The 15,016-nt window shown below is 39.0% G+C and overlaps 1 protein-coding gene across 4 annotated transcripts in view; it reads right to left on the reverse strand.

The window, feature by feature from the left end:
* The window catches only part of LOC133649597 (uncharacterized), a 49,632-nt gene that overhangs the window by 29,676 nt on the left and 4,940 nt on the right, over positions 1-15,016 (reverse strand). For all 4 annotated transcript variants that reach the window (XM_062046206.1, XM_062046203.1, XM_062046205.1 and 1 more), the window contains exons 2-6: positions 4,223-4,958; positions 4,027-4,161; positions 1,078-1,585; positions 911-1,017; positions 810-835 (exon numbers count right to left, since the gene is read on the reverse strand). In XM_062046206.1, coding sequence (XP_061902190.1) covers positions 810-835; positions 911-1,017; positions 1,078-1,585; positions 4,027-4,161; positions 4,223-4,958 — 1,512 coding nt within the window. The remainder of the gene's footprint in view (positions 1-809; positions 836-910; positions 1,018-1,077; positions 1,586-4,026; positions 4,162-4,222; positions 4,959-15,016) is intronic.

Consider the following 15,016-nt stretch of genomic DNA (forward strand, 5'->3'; position numbering starts at 1 on the left):
GAAACCAAACTGACATTGTGAGTCTAACTTCATGCTATGTTTCAAAAGGTGGTAATTAGAGATGTCCGATAATATCGGCCGGCCGATATTATCGGCCGATATATGCGTTAAAATGTAATATCGGAAATTATCGGTATCGTTTTTTTTATTATTGGTATCGTTTTTTTTATTTTTTTATTAAATCAACATAAAAAACACAAGATACACTTACAATTACTGCACCAACACAAAAAACCTCCCTCCCCCATTTACACTCATTCACACAAAAGGGTTGTTTCTTTCTGTTATTAATATTCTGGTTCCTACATTATATATCAATATATATCAATACAGTCTGCAAGGGATACAGTCCGTAAGCACATATGATTGTGCGTGCTGCTGCTCCACTAATAGTACTAACCTTTAACAGTTAATTTTACTAATTTTCATTCATTACTAGTTTCTATGTAACTGTTTTTATATTGTTGTACTTTCTTTTTTATTCAAGAAAATGTTTTTAATTTATTTATCTTATTTTACAAATTTTTTTAAAAAGTACCTTATCTTCACCATACCTGGTTGTCCAAATTAGGCATAATAATGTGTTAATTCCACTACTGCATATATCGGTTGATATCGGTATCGGTTGATATCGGTATCGGTAATTAAAGAGTTGGACAATATCGGAATATCGGATATCGGCAAAAAGCCATTATCGGACATCCCTAGTGGTAATGTCTGTAATAATAAGCTTAGTTGTAGCATAAGTAATTATTCACATGAAACAACCATGCACGTTGCAGTTCTGTGGGTAAAGAAAAAGGATTTACCACTGGGTGGTTGTCAGCATATGGATCTGCAAACAAAATGGTTGACAAAGACATGAATCTCATTTATGGGTTTTGTTTTGAGAAACAAAATAGAATCTTACTTTTCACGCTGACTTTCTGCCTGTGCAAGTTCTGGCTCAGGATGAACTTGTTGATGTTTTCCACATCTTCATACACGTTGTCACATTCATAGTCTTGTTGATGGACACTAGAAGGAATAAACAAAGATTGAGGAAAGGCTGAGAAAACAAGTTTGATGAGATCTCACCATGTATGCGTGTCAATCTCCTCATTGGCCGGTGCGTCTTGAAAACCCAGCTGGGTTTCCTCAGGGGCAGAATGGCCTTCGGTCTCATCAAGATGGAGGGCTGAGGGTACCATCACGTCCTCACTCTGCATCAATGGATCCAGCGCTAGGAAGTCTGTCAGATTTGAGGGTTCGGGGAAGCTGGCTGGATCAAGAGGGATTCCGTTCAGACAGCCCAGGTTCAGATCTGGAGCAAAAGGGCTCTCACTGGCCCCTGTGGAATTGCAGGTGTCGGACTGAGGAGCCTCAAATTCAAGGACTCCAGTTGGAGTTGGTGCAGGAGGTGGAGAGTTAAGAGCTCCTAAATCTAGAAACTCCAGATCGAGAGCGGCAATGTCGACCGCTTCAGCCTGTGATGGTTCTTCATTTTGGTTCTCAAAGTCTGGAAAATCAGGAGCATCCAGGACAGCGTTGGAGATGGACACATGCTCTGAGTCTGGGGCATCTGGCATGATATCAGGGAGCATCTCTAGGAAGAAATAGCACAAAAGTAGCAACACTCCTTGTAGGGCTGCACGATTAATCGACATGGAGATTTTAATTAGTGCAATAAATAACTGCAAGACTGACTTGAGTGACAGACATTTTCACCAATCAGAATTCTTTAGACACATTTATTCGTCTCTCACTTTAAAGAAGAAGAAAGACGTCTCAGACCAGGGGTCACCAACCTTTTTGAAAGCAAGAGCTACTTCTTGGGTACTGATTATTGCAAAGGGCTAGCAGATTGATACACACTTAAATAAATTGCCAGAAATAGCCAATTTGCTCAATTTACCTTTAACTCTATGTTATTATTAATAATTAATGATATTTACACTTAATTGAACGGTTTGAAAGAGGAGAAAACACGAAAAAAATGACAATTCAATTTTGAAACATAGTTTATCTTCAATTTCGACTCTTTAAAATTCAACCGAAAAAAAGAAGAGAAAAATTTGCTAATTCGAATCTTTTTTGAAAAAATTAAAAAAAGAATTTATGGAACATCATTAGTAATATTTCCTGATTAAGATTAATTTTAGAATTTTGATGACATGTTTTAAATAGGTTAAAATCCAATCTGCACTTTGTTAGAATATATAACAAATTGGATCAAGCTATATTTCTAACAAAGACAAATCATTATTTCTTCTAGATTTTCCAGAACAAAAATTTTAAAAGAAATTCAAGACTTTGAAATAAGATTCAAATTTGATTCTACAGATTTTCTAGATTTGCCAGAATAATTTTTTTGAATTTTAATCATGATAAGTTTGAAGAAATATTTCACAAATATTCTTCGTCAAAAAAACAGAAGCTAAAATTAAGAATTAAATTAAAATGTATTTATTATTCTTTACTATAAAAAAATAAACTTACTTGAACATTGATTTAAATTGTCAGGAGAGAAGAGGAAGGAATTTAAAAGGTAAAAAGGTATATGTGTTTAAAAATCCTAAAATCATTTTTAAGGTTGTATTTTTTCTCTAAAATTGTCTTTCTGAAAGTTATAAGAAGCAAAGTAAAAAAATTAATGAATTTATTTAAACAAGTGAAGACCAAGTCTTTAAAATATTTTCTTGGATTTTCAAATTCTATTTGAGTTTTGTCTCTCTTAGAATTAAAAATGTCGAGCAAAGTGAGACCAGCTTGCTTGTAAATAAATAAAATGTAAAAAATAGAGGCAGCTCACTGGTAAGTGCTGCTATTTGAGCTATTTTTAAAACAGGCCAGCGGGCTACTCATCTGGTCCTTACGGGCTACCTGGTGCCCGCGGGCACCGCGTTGGTGACCCCTGATATAGAACATGCTATACGTTTACCAAACAATCTGTCACTCCGAATCGCTAAATCCCATGAAATCTTATACGTCTAGTCTCTTACGTGAATGACATCAATAATATTATTTGATATTTTACGCTAATGTGTTCATCATTTCACACATAAGTCGCTCCTGAGTATAAGTCGCACCCCCGGCCAAACTGTGAAAAAAACTGCGACTTATAGTCCGGAAAATACGGTACTTTTATTTTCCTGGGTTATTCATGAGTCCCTTCTGAGTTCAAACCCCGGCCGAGTCATACCAAAGACTATAAAAATGGGAGCCATTACCTCCCTGCTTGGCACTCAGCATCAATAATAACAATAATAATAATAACTGGGATTTATATAGCGCTTTTCTAAGTACCCAAAGTCGCTTTACATGTTAAAAACCCATCATTCATTCACACCTGGTGGTGGTAAGCTACTTTCGTAGCCACAGCTGCCCTGGGGTAGACTGACGGAAGCGTGGCTGCCAATTTGCGCCTACGGCCCCTCCGACCACCACCTATCATTCATTCAACATTCATTCACCGGTGTGAGTGGCACCGGGGGCAAGGGTGAAGTGTCCTGCCCAAGGACACAACGGCATGGTAAGAGGTGGGGAGCGAACCTGCAACCCTCAGGTTTCTGACACGGGCGCTCTACCCACTACGCCAAGGGTTGGAATTGGGGGTTAAATCACCAAAATGATTCCTGGGCGCAGCTCACTGCTCCCCTCACCTCCCAGGGGGTGAACAAGGTCAAATGCAGAGGGTAATTTCACCACACCTAGTGTGTGTGTGTGTGTGTGTGACTATCATTGGTACTTGAACTTTATGCAGTATATTTGGTTAGTATGAATTTGTCTAAGCAGCCTGACCTAAACTAGAGGCTTATGTGTTAAATAAGTCATAATCTTTGTGATGAACACATAAAAGACAAGACTAAGATGAGCAATATTTGTAGGTCCAAAAGGTGAAGGTATGCAGAGCTACAGTTATATTACCTGCTTGTGTTGGAGTATGTAAATAGTCAGAGATAAAAGCCCTTCAATGTCTTCTTGCTGCAGCAGGAATGAGGGTGCCTGAATATGTCCAAAGTAAATACGAGAAGAAAAAGGACACACCATTGACCAGAGGGCAGAGATCCACTAACGGAGGCCTGGGGGGTTTCAATGGCTTCAGCGCCAGCGAGCACAAGTCAGGCAGGGGCTTCTTTGGAGGAGGCCAGCAGGAAGGATGCTTGATTACTGCAGCAGGCTCTTGGGAGACACAAAGCATGTTAGAGAAACAGCATGGGAGGAATTTACAAGTGAGACCTACTTGGAGGCCAACTGTTGACTCTGGAGAAAGGACGAGCAGATATGCAAGCCAGGGGGGGAAGGAGGACAGGTGAAGGTGAACGCAGACTCTTTGTTTTGCTGGAGATCAACATCTGCCGGCGAGAGAACTTCTTCTTTGCCTTCTCCAAGGTGCTAACAAAGCCATTGGTCTCTGCTGACCGAGGTGTGACCGAGACATCTGACTGCCAAACAGCGTCCACTGAGGTCTCTGTTTCCACAGAGGGCAGCTCGCCAGGAGCACTGGAAGGTCTGGTGCTCAAGTCGGTGTACGTGGGCTCCTCCACCTTTTCTGGGTTTAGCTTGGACACTTTGGACTTGAAAGGAAGCAGCACGTTCTTCTTTTTGACTTTGCTTTGTGAGAGCACTTCTTTCACCGTCTCCAGTTCTTCTTCTTGTCCAGGCACCGGTCCTTCTTTCAGGGACTGCCCTGCCCTGCGCTCCCCGCTATGGGACGGGGAAGAAGGGCAGGTCTCCTGAGATGGAAAAGAAATTGGCCGCCTTCCCCCAGAAGCCCGCAGTCCATCTCTGAAGATGACCCTGGGAAGCATTTTGCTCTTGTTTTCTGTGGCAACATTGAGACTGTTGACCAGAGAACTGCAGTGGGGAGGAAGGTTTTTGGGTTTCTGGGCTACAGCTGGTCGAGTGCTTTTACTTTGAACCAGGAGAGCCTCCTCCTGAAACTTGGCTCTCAGAGCTTGGAACTTGATTGCACTCGCCTGAGGAAAAGAGAGAGCGATGTAACAAAGGTCACAAGATTAGGTACACCTACCTGCACTCACCGATCATTTCAGACGCAGCATTAAAGGCCTACTGAAATGAATTTTTTTTATTTAAACGGGGATAGCAGATCTATTCTATGTGTCATACTTGATCATTTCGCGATATTGCCATATTTTTGCTGAAAGGATTTAGTATAGAACAACGACGATAAAGATTGCAACTTTTGGTATCTGATAAAAAAAAGGCTTGCACCTACCGGAAGTAGCGTGACGTAGTCAGTTGAACATATACGCAAAGTTCCCTATTGTTTACAAGGATGGCCGCATGAAGTGAGAGAGATTCGGACCGAGAAAGCGACAATTTCCCCATTAATTTGAGCGAGGATGAAAGATTTGTGGATGAGTAAAGTGCAAGTGAAGGACTAGTGGGGAGTTGAAGCTATTCAGATAGGGAAGATGCTGTGAGAGCCGGGGGTGACCTGATATTCAGCTGGGAATGACTACAACAGTAAATAAACACAAGACATATATATACTCTATTAGCCACAACACAACCAGGCTTATATTTAATATGCCACAAATTAATCCTGCATAATAACACCTGCGTGTTTGTTATGCTAGCTCCTAGCTCCTCTGCTAGCTCCTAGCTCCATAGAACACGCCAATACAATTCAAACACCTGATCAACACACACAATCACTCAGCCCAAAAGACCGTCCACCTAACCCAAGGTTCATAAAGCTTATATATTTTTAAAAAGTTACTTACGTGACGCGCACGTACGGTACGGTACGTGTTATGCTAGCTCCTAGCTCCTCTGCTAGCTCCTAGCTCCATAGAACACGCCAATACAATTCAAACACATGATCAACACACACAATCACTCAGCCCAAAAGACCGTTCACCTAACCCAAGGTTCATAAAGCTTATATATTTTTAAAAAGTTACTTACATACGCAAAAAAAAGCCAAAGCTGCATACTCACAGTAGCACGTCTGCGTCTTTGTCATCCAAATCAAAGTAATCCTGGTAAGAGTCTGTGTTGTCCCAGTTCTCTACAGGCGTCTGTGTATCCAAGTCAAATGTCCTCCTGGTTAGAGTCTCTGTTATCCGAGTTCTTCCATCTTGACTGCATCTTTCGGGAATGTAAACAAAGAAGCGCCGGCTGTGTACTGTTGTGGCTGACTACGTTCGAAAAATACGTCCATTTCGCACCGACAACTTTCTTCTTTGCTTGCTCAGCTTCCTTCTCCATAATGCAATGAACATGATTGAAACAGATTCACGAACACAGATGTCCAGAATACTGTGGAATTATGAAATGAAAACAGAGCTTTTTCGTATTGGCTTCAATGTGGAAGGCATACCCGTGTTCGCCGGGCTACGTCACGCGCATACGTCATCCTCAGAGGCGTTTCGAACCGGAAGTTTAGCGGCAAATTTAAAATGTCACTTTATAAGTTAACCCGGCCGTATTGGCATGTGTTATAATGTTAAGATTTCATCATTGATATATAAACTATCAGACTGCGTGGTCGGTAGTAGTGGGTTTCAGTAGGCCTTTAAAAAAGCAGCCTGTTGCTGTTCTTAGGACATGTACCTCATTTCTATCAAGTATGTATGATTCTGATAGGAAAATGATCATTATTATGGCTTTGCTCAAAAAGTACTTACACGAGGGCTAGGGACCAACTTATTTTTTATTTAAATAACTCAAAACAAAGAGAGACACTATTTAGCATTTTTCATAGTTTTAGGTCTTACTACTTGATCCATTTTAATGGCCAAGATTTGGTTGTAAATATCAGTTTGTATTCTAGCACTTGAAGATGTATCAAGTGAAGTGAATTATATTTATATAGTCATTTTTCTCTAGTGATTCGAAGCACTTGACATCACTAAGCTACATGGGTGGCACTGGGAGCAAGGTAAGTCAAGCGTCTTGCTACATGGGTGGCACTGGGAGCAAGGTAAGTCAAGCGTCTTGCTACATGGGTGGCACTGGGAGCAAGGTAAGTCAAGCGCCTTGCTACATGGGTGGCACTGGGAGAAAGGTAAGTCAAGCATCTTGCTACATGGGTGGCACTGGGAGAAAGGTAAGTCAAGCGTCTTGCTACATGGGTGGCACTGGGAGCAAGGTAAGTCAAGCATCTTGCTACATGGGTGGCACTGGGAGCAAGGTAAGTCAAGCGTCTTGCTACATGGGTGTCACTGGGAGCAAGGTAAGTCAAGCATCTTGCTACATGGGTGGCACTGGGAGCAAGGTAAGTCAAGCGTCTTGCTACATGGGTGGCACTGGGAGCAAGGTAAGTCAAGCGCCTTGCTACATGGGTGGCACTGGGAGCAAGGTAAGTCAAGCATCTTGCTACATGGGTGGCACTGGGAGCAAGGTAAGTCAAGCGCCTTGCTACATGGGTGGCACTGGGAGCAAGGTACGTCAAGCGTCTTGCTACATGGGTGGCACTGGGAGCAAGGTAAGTCAAGCGTCTTGCTACATGGGTGGCACTGGGAGCAAGGTAAGTCAAGCGTCTTGCTACATGGGTGGCACTGGGAGCAAGGTAAGTCAAGCGCCTTGCTACATGGGTGGCACTGGGAGCAAGGTAAGTCAAGCATCTTGCTACATGGGTGGCACTGGGAGCAAGGTAAGTCAAGCGTCTTGCCCAAAGACAACAGCAAACACGAGGATGGCGTAAGCTGGGTTCGAGCCAGGAACCCTCAAGTTGCTGGTCGGCCGCTCTACCATCTGAGCCGTCAAAACTTTCCTCTCTATTCTTCAGATACTCGCAGGTTTTGGTTCAATGTAGGGCTGCAACTAACGATTAATTTGATAATCGATTAATCTGTTGATTATTATTTCAATTAATCGATTAATAATCGGATAAAAGAGACAAACTACATTTCTATCCTTTCCAGTATTTTATTGAAAAAAAAAACAGCATACTGGCACCATACTTATTTTGATTATTGTTTCTCAGCTGTTTGTAAATGTTGCAGTTTATAAATAAAGGTTTATAATAAAAATTAAAAAAAAAAAATTGCATAGCATAGATCCATGACTAAATTAATCGGCAACTATTTTTATAATCGATTTTAGTCGATTTAATCGATTAGTTGTTGCAGCCCTAGTTCAATGCGCAGAATTCAATAGCTTAGTTGCACATTTAGACTGGTGTATGTCATTTCTTAACGGGGAAAGACGTTAATGTCTCTTGTTTTCATGTTAGCATTTAAGCTAGCAAGCTGGCACCAGTCAGTCTGTCAGTTCATCAAATCATGGTTTTTCAAATATTTAATTTAAAACACTAATACTAACCATCGAGAGTTTTAGCGCAGTTATCATTAATCAATATATGCTGAGATTAGATGAAAATAACACTTTTTTCCTACTTTTTTTGTGTTTACTCATAGCCTGAAGCAGAGCTCCTCCCCCTCGGGCTGACCTAATGTCTAAACAAAAACATCCAATGTATCCAGACTGTGCACGCTGAGGCCAAAATGCATGCAAGTTAGGATTTGGCAAGAACACCAGCAAGTCAGACTAATCATCATAAAGACACTAAAACCAATGCAATGTACCAAAAGTCCACATCTTAACATTGGGTTATAGTAAATAAAGCTCATCACTGCAATATATCATTTATATTGATTATAGATCTTTAACTTCTTCTTATTTGACCAATGAACATCTTTTTTGAGGGCTTTAGCACACTTGAACTTACCATATCTTGCAAGAAATGTTTACACATGACAGGAAACAGGGAAATACAGTAGAGCAGTGTTTTTCAACCACTGTGCCGCGGCACACTAGTGTGCCGTGCGATACAGTCTAGTGTGCCGTGGGAGATTATCTAATTTCACCTATTTGGGTTAAAAATATTTTTTGCAAAACAGTAATTATAGTCTGCAAATGATGTGTTGTTGTTGAGTGTCGATGCTGTCTAGCACTAGAAGTCCCAGCATTTTTCTGTCTACCTAGAAGACCCAGAGAGGGGTCATTTGGCCCGACGCTTTTCCCGAATACACTAATCACTCATTTTGTTATGGTAATGAGGCTGTTAGGGGCAGTTTGTCTAGGTAGACAGAAAAATTATACATGTGGGAAATGCCGAAAGGAGCAATGGCAGTGCCAGGATTGTGAGTGACTGCTCAAATGTATGTCAGTCACGTTTACATGGACATGGTTTTTCATTCTTTGTAAATATGCTTTTTTCTTTGTAAATTTTTTTTTTTAAACTATTTTTGGCACACAAAAATAACAATTGCTTCTGCAACAACCCTCCACACCAAAACTGGGAAAACAGTTGCTTTTTCATTCTTTGTAAATATGTTTTGTTTTGTATTTTTTTTAACAATAAATGTCAGAGTGTTGATCCCTTCATTCTGTTGATCCTTGCAAAAACACACACAACCTACCTCAGAACTAAAGCTTGAGCTGTAAGGTCCCCTCCCCCACACAGGCTCAAGTGGCCCCCTGCCGTGTGCCACTAACAGCCACATTTTCATAACAAAAGGAGTGTCCACAGGGGGGACTAGGGGTCAAATGACCCTCTTGTGTGTTTTCTAGGTAAAAATGTCAATTGACCCTTCTCTGGGACTTCGCGTGCTAGAGCTCGGCAGAGTAACCGTGTAATACTCTTCCATATCAGTAGGTGGCAGCAGGTAGCTAATTGCTTTGTAGATGTGGGAAACAGCGGGAGGCAGCGTGCAGGTAAAAAGGTGTCTAATGCTTAAACCAAAAATAAACAAAAGGTGAGTGCCCCTAAGAAAAGGCATTGAAGCTTAGGGAAGGCTATGCAGAACGAAACTAAAACGGAACTGGCTACAAAGTAAACAAAAACAGAACGCTGGACGACAGCAAAGACTTACTGTGGAGCAAAGAATGCGTCCACAAAGTACACCTGAACATGACAGGACAATCAGCAATGTCCCCACAAAGAAGGATAAAAACAACTGAAATATTCTTGATTGCTAAAACAAAGTAGATGCGGGGAATATCGCTCAAAGGAAGACGTGGAACTGCTACAGGAAAATACCAACAAAACAGGAAAAGCCACCAAAATAGGAGCGCAAGACAAGAACTAAAACACTACACACAAGAAAACAGCAAAAAACTCCAAATAAGTCAGGGCGTGATGTGACAGGTGGTGACAGTACACCTACTTTGAGACAAGAGCTATAGTGATGCATGCTTGGTTATGGTTTAAAGTCATATCAAACAATTGCGACTTTTTACTGTCAACTGAGTTTAATTTTTTTATGATTTCTGCTGGTGGTGTGCCTCCGCATTTTTTCTTCGCAAAAAAATGTGCCTTGGCTCAAAAAAGGTTGAAAAACACTGCAGTAGAGGCCAGGAAATAATCCATTTTAGATGCATCACAATCGCACATGGACGGATGTAGAAGCCATTAGTAAACATCAATAATCGATGTATTTGTTGTAAATGAAGTCATGCAGACAGTTCTAAAATGTGTCTGACTGATCTCACATGTTATTTTATTTCACGTCCGAATGCGAGATGTGTGTCCTCCGCCTAGGATGTGCTACCGGCCAGTAAAAACTGAGCTCACGGCCCCTGGGCTGCAATTTGGAGAGTGGTGCTTCCCAAAGTGTGGCACGCCGGCTCCATCTAGTGGTACGCCAAAGAATCTATCAATGAAATACTGCAATGGTGCTATCAGCCTCCAGTACAGTCTGTAGGCCGGAGTCTAGGCCAAAATAAACAATGGAGACACAACTTAGTCTGTCACTTCTATCACTCAACACGCCCTGGGAAGAAAAAGTTCTCCACATTTCCCTTGCCTCGCCTGCCAGCCAATCAACAAGCGGCAGATACGGAGCGGTGCACACCTGGGGTAAATAGTCCCTTTTAGATTCATCGCAATTCGGACTATTATAAAATGGATCAGTCTACTTCAATAATGGGTTGATTTCATGCAAATGTAGCAGAACACTAAACACATTTATTTATTTATCATAACACCTCACCGTGAGATCAGACCAGCTCCGTCATTTTAGGACACTTACTCTATGTTCCAGTTTGGCACATATTTCATGTCACATAACTTATTAAAGGACACTTACTGTATGTTCCAGTTTGGCACATATTTCATGTCACATAACTTAATAAAGGACACTTACTGTATGTTCCAGTTTGGCACATATTTCATGTCACATAACTTAATAAAGGACACTTACTGTATGTTCCAGTTTGGCACATATTTCATGTCACATAATAACTTAATAAAGGACACTTACTGTATGTTCCACTTTGGCACATATTTCATGTCACATAACTTAATAAAGGACACTTACTGTATGTTCCAGTTTGGCACATATTTCATGTCACATAACTTAATAAAGGACACTTACTGTATGTTCCAGTTTGGCACATATTTCATGTCACATAACTTAATAAAGGACACTTACTGTATGTTCCAGTTTGGCACATATTTCATGTCACATAATAACTTAATAAAGGACACTTACTGTATGTTCCAGTTTGGCACATATTTCATGTCACATAATAACTTAATAAAGGACACTTACTGTATGTTCCAGTTTGGCACATATTTCATGTCACATAACTTAATAAAGGACACTTACTGTATGTTCCAGTTTGGCACATATTTCATGTCACATAACCTAATAAAGGACACTTACTGTATGTTCCAGTTTGGCACATATTTCATGTCACATAACTTAATAAAGGACACTTACTGTATGTTCCAGTTTGGCACATATTTCATGTCACATAACTTAATAAAGGACACTTACTGTATGTTCCAGTTTGGCACAAATTTCATGTCACATAACTTAATAAAGGACACTTACTGTATGTTCCAGTTTGGCACATATTTCATGTCACATAACTTAATAAAGGACACTTAATGTATGTTCCAGTTTGGCACATATTTCATGTCACATAACTTAATAAAGGACACTTACTGTATGTTCCAGTTTGACACATATTTCATGTCACATAACTTAATAAAGGACACTTACTGTATGTTCCAGTTTGGCACATATTTCATGTCACATAACTTAATAAAGGACACTTACTGTATGTTCCAGTTTGGCACATATTTCATGTCACATAACTTAATAAAGGACACTTACTGTATGTTCCAGTTTGGCACATATTTCATGTCACATAACTTAATAAAGGACACTTACTGTATGTTCCAGTTTGGCACATATTTCATGTCACATAACTTAATAAAGGACACTTACTGTATGTTCCAGTTTGGCACATATTTCATGTCACATAACTTAATAAAGGACACTTACTGTATGTTCCACTTTGGCACATATTTCATGTCACATAACTTAATAAAGGACACTTACTGTATGTTCCAGTTTGGCACATATTTCATGTCACATAACTTAATAAAGGACACTTAATGTATGTTCCAGTTTGGCACATATTTCATGTCACATAACTTAATAAAGGACACTTACTGTATGTTCCAGTTTGACACATATTTCATGTCACATAACTTAATAAAGGACACTTACTGTATGTTCCAGTTTGGCACATATTTCATGTCACATAACTTAATAAAGGACACTTACTGTATGTTCCAGTTTGGCACATATTTCATGTCACATAACTTAATAAAGGACACTTACTGTATGTTCCAGTTTGGCACATATTTCATGTCACATAACTTAATAAAGGACACTTACTGTATGTTCCAGTTTGGCACATATTTCATGTCACATAACTTAATAAAGGACACTTACTGTATGTTCCAGTTTGGCACATATTTCATGTCACATAACTTAATAAAGGACACTTACTGTATGTTCCACTTTGGCACATATTTCATGTCACATAATAACTTAATAAAGGACACTTACTGTATGTTCCAGTTTGGCACATATTTCATGTCACATAATAACTTAATAAAGGACACTTACTGTATGTTCCAGTGCGACACATATTTCATGTCACATAATAACTTAATAAAGGACACTTACTGTATGTTCCAGTTTGGCACATATTTCATGTCACATAACTTATTAAAGGACACTTACTGTATGTTCCAGTTTGGCACATATTTCATGTCACATAACTTAATAAAGGACACTTACTGTATGTTCCAGTTTGGCACATATTTCATGTCACATAACTTAATAAAGGACACTTACTGTATGTTCCAGTTTGGCACATATTTCATGTCACATAATAACTTAATAAAGGACACTTACTGTATGTTCCACTTTGGCACATATTTCATGTCACATAACTTAATAAAGGACACTTACTGTATGTTCCAGTTTGGCACATATTTCATGTCACATAACTTAATAAAGGACACTTACTGTATGTTCCAGTTTGGCACATATTTCATGTCACATAACTTAATAAAGGACACTTACTGTATGTTCCAGTTTGGCACATATTTCATGTCACATAATAACTTAATAAAGGACACTTACTGTATGTTCCAGTTTGGCACATATTTCATGTCACATAATAACTTAATAAAGGACACTTACTGTATGTTCCAGTTTGGCACATATTTCATGTCACATAACTTAATAAAGGACACTTACTGTATGTTCCAGTTTGGCACATATTTCATGTCACATAACCTAATAAAGGACACTTACTGTATGTTCCAGTTTGGCACATATTTCATGTCACATAACTTAATAAAGGACACTTACTGTATGTTCCACTTTGGCACATATTTCATGTCACATAACTTAATAAAGGACACTTACTGTATGTTCCAGTTTGGCACATATTTCATGTCACATAACTTAATAAAGGACACTTAATGTATGTTCCAGTTTGGCACATATTTCATGTCACATAACTTAATAAAGGACACTTACTGTATGTTCCAGTTTGACACATATTTCATGTCACATAACTTAATAAAGGACACTTACTGTATGTTCCAGTTTGGCACATATTTCATGTCACATAACTTAATAAAGGACACTTACTGTATGTTCCAGTTTGGCACATATTTCATGTCACATAACTTAATAAAGGACACTTACTGTATGTTCCAGTTTGGCACATATTTCATGTCACATAACTTAATAAAGGACACTTACTGTATGTTCCAGTTTGGCACATATTTCATGTCACATAACTTAATAAAGGACACTTACTGTATGTTCCAGTTTGGCACATATTTCATGTCACATAACTTAATAAAGGACACTTACTGTATGTTCCACTTTGGCACATATTTCATGTCACATAATAACTTAATAAAGGACACTTACTGTATGTTCCAGTTTGGCACATATTTCATGTCACATAATAACTTAATAAAGGACACTTACTGTATGTTCCAGTGCGACACATATTTCATGTCACATAATAACTTAATAAAGGACACTTACTGTATGTTCCAGTTTGGCACATATTTCATGTCACATAACTTATTAAAGGACACTTACTGTATGTTCCAGTTTGGCACATATTTCATGTCACATAACTTAATAAAGGACACTTACTGTATGTTCCAGTTTGGCACATATTTCATGTCACATAACTTAATAAAGGACACTTACTGTATGTTCCAGTTTGGCACATATTTCATGTCACATAATAACTTAATAAAGGACACTTACTGTATGTTCCACTTTGGCACATATTTCATGTCACATAACTTAATAAAGGACACTTACTGTATGTTCCAGTTTGGCACATATTTCATGTCACATAACTTAATAAAGGACACTTACTGTATGTTCCAGTTTGGCACATATTTCATGTCACATAACTTAATAAAGGACACTTACTGTATGTTCCAGTTTGGCACATATTTCATGTCACATAATAACTTAATAAAGGACACTTACTGTATGTTCCAGTTTGGCACATATTTCATGTCACATAATAACTTAATAAAGGACACTTACTGTATGTTCCAGTTTGGCACATATTTCATGTCACATAACTTAATAAAGGACACTTACTGTATGTTCCAGTTTGGCACATATTTCATGTCACATAACCTAATAAAGGACACTTACTGTATGTTCCAGTTTGGCACATATTTCATGTCACATAACTTAATAAAGGACAC

This window comes from Entelurus aequoreus, linkage group LG05 (assembly GCF_033978785.1).
Source record: "Entelurus aequoreus isolate RoL-2023_Sb linkage group LG05, RoL_Eaeq_v1.1, whole genome shotgun sequence".
Taxonomy (NCBI): Eukaryota; Metazoa; Chordata; class Actinopteri; order Syngnathiformes; family Syngnathidae; genus Entelurus; species Entelurus aequoreus.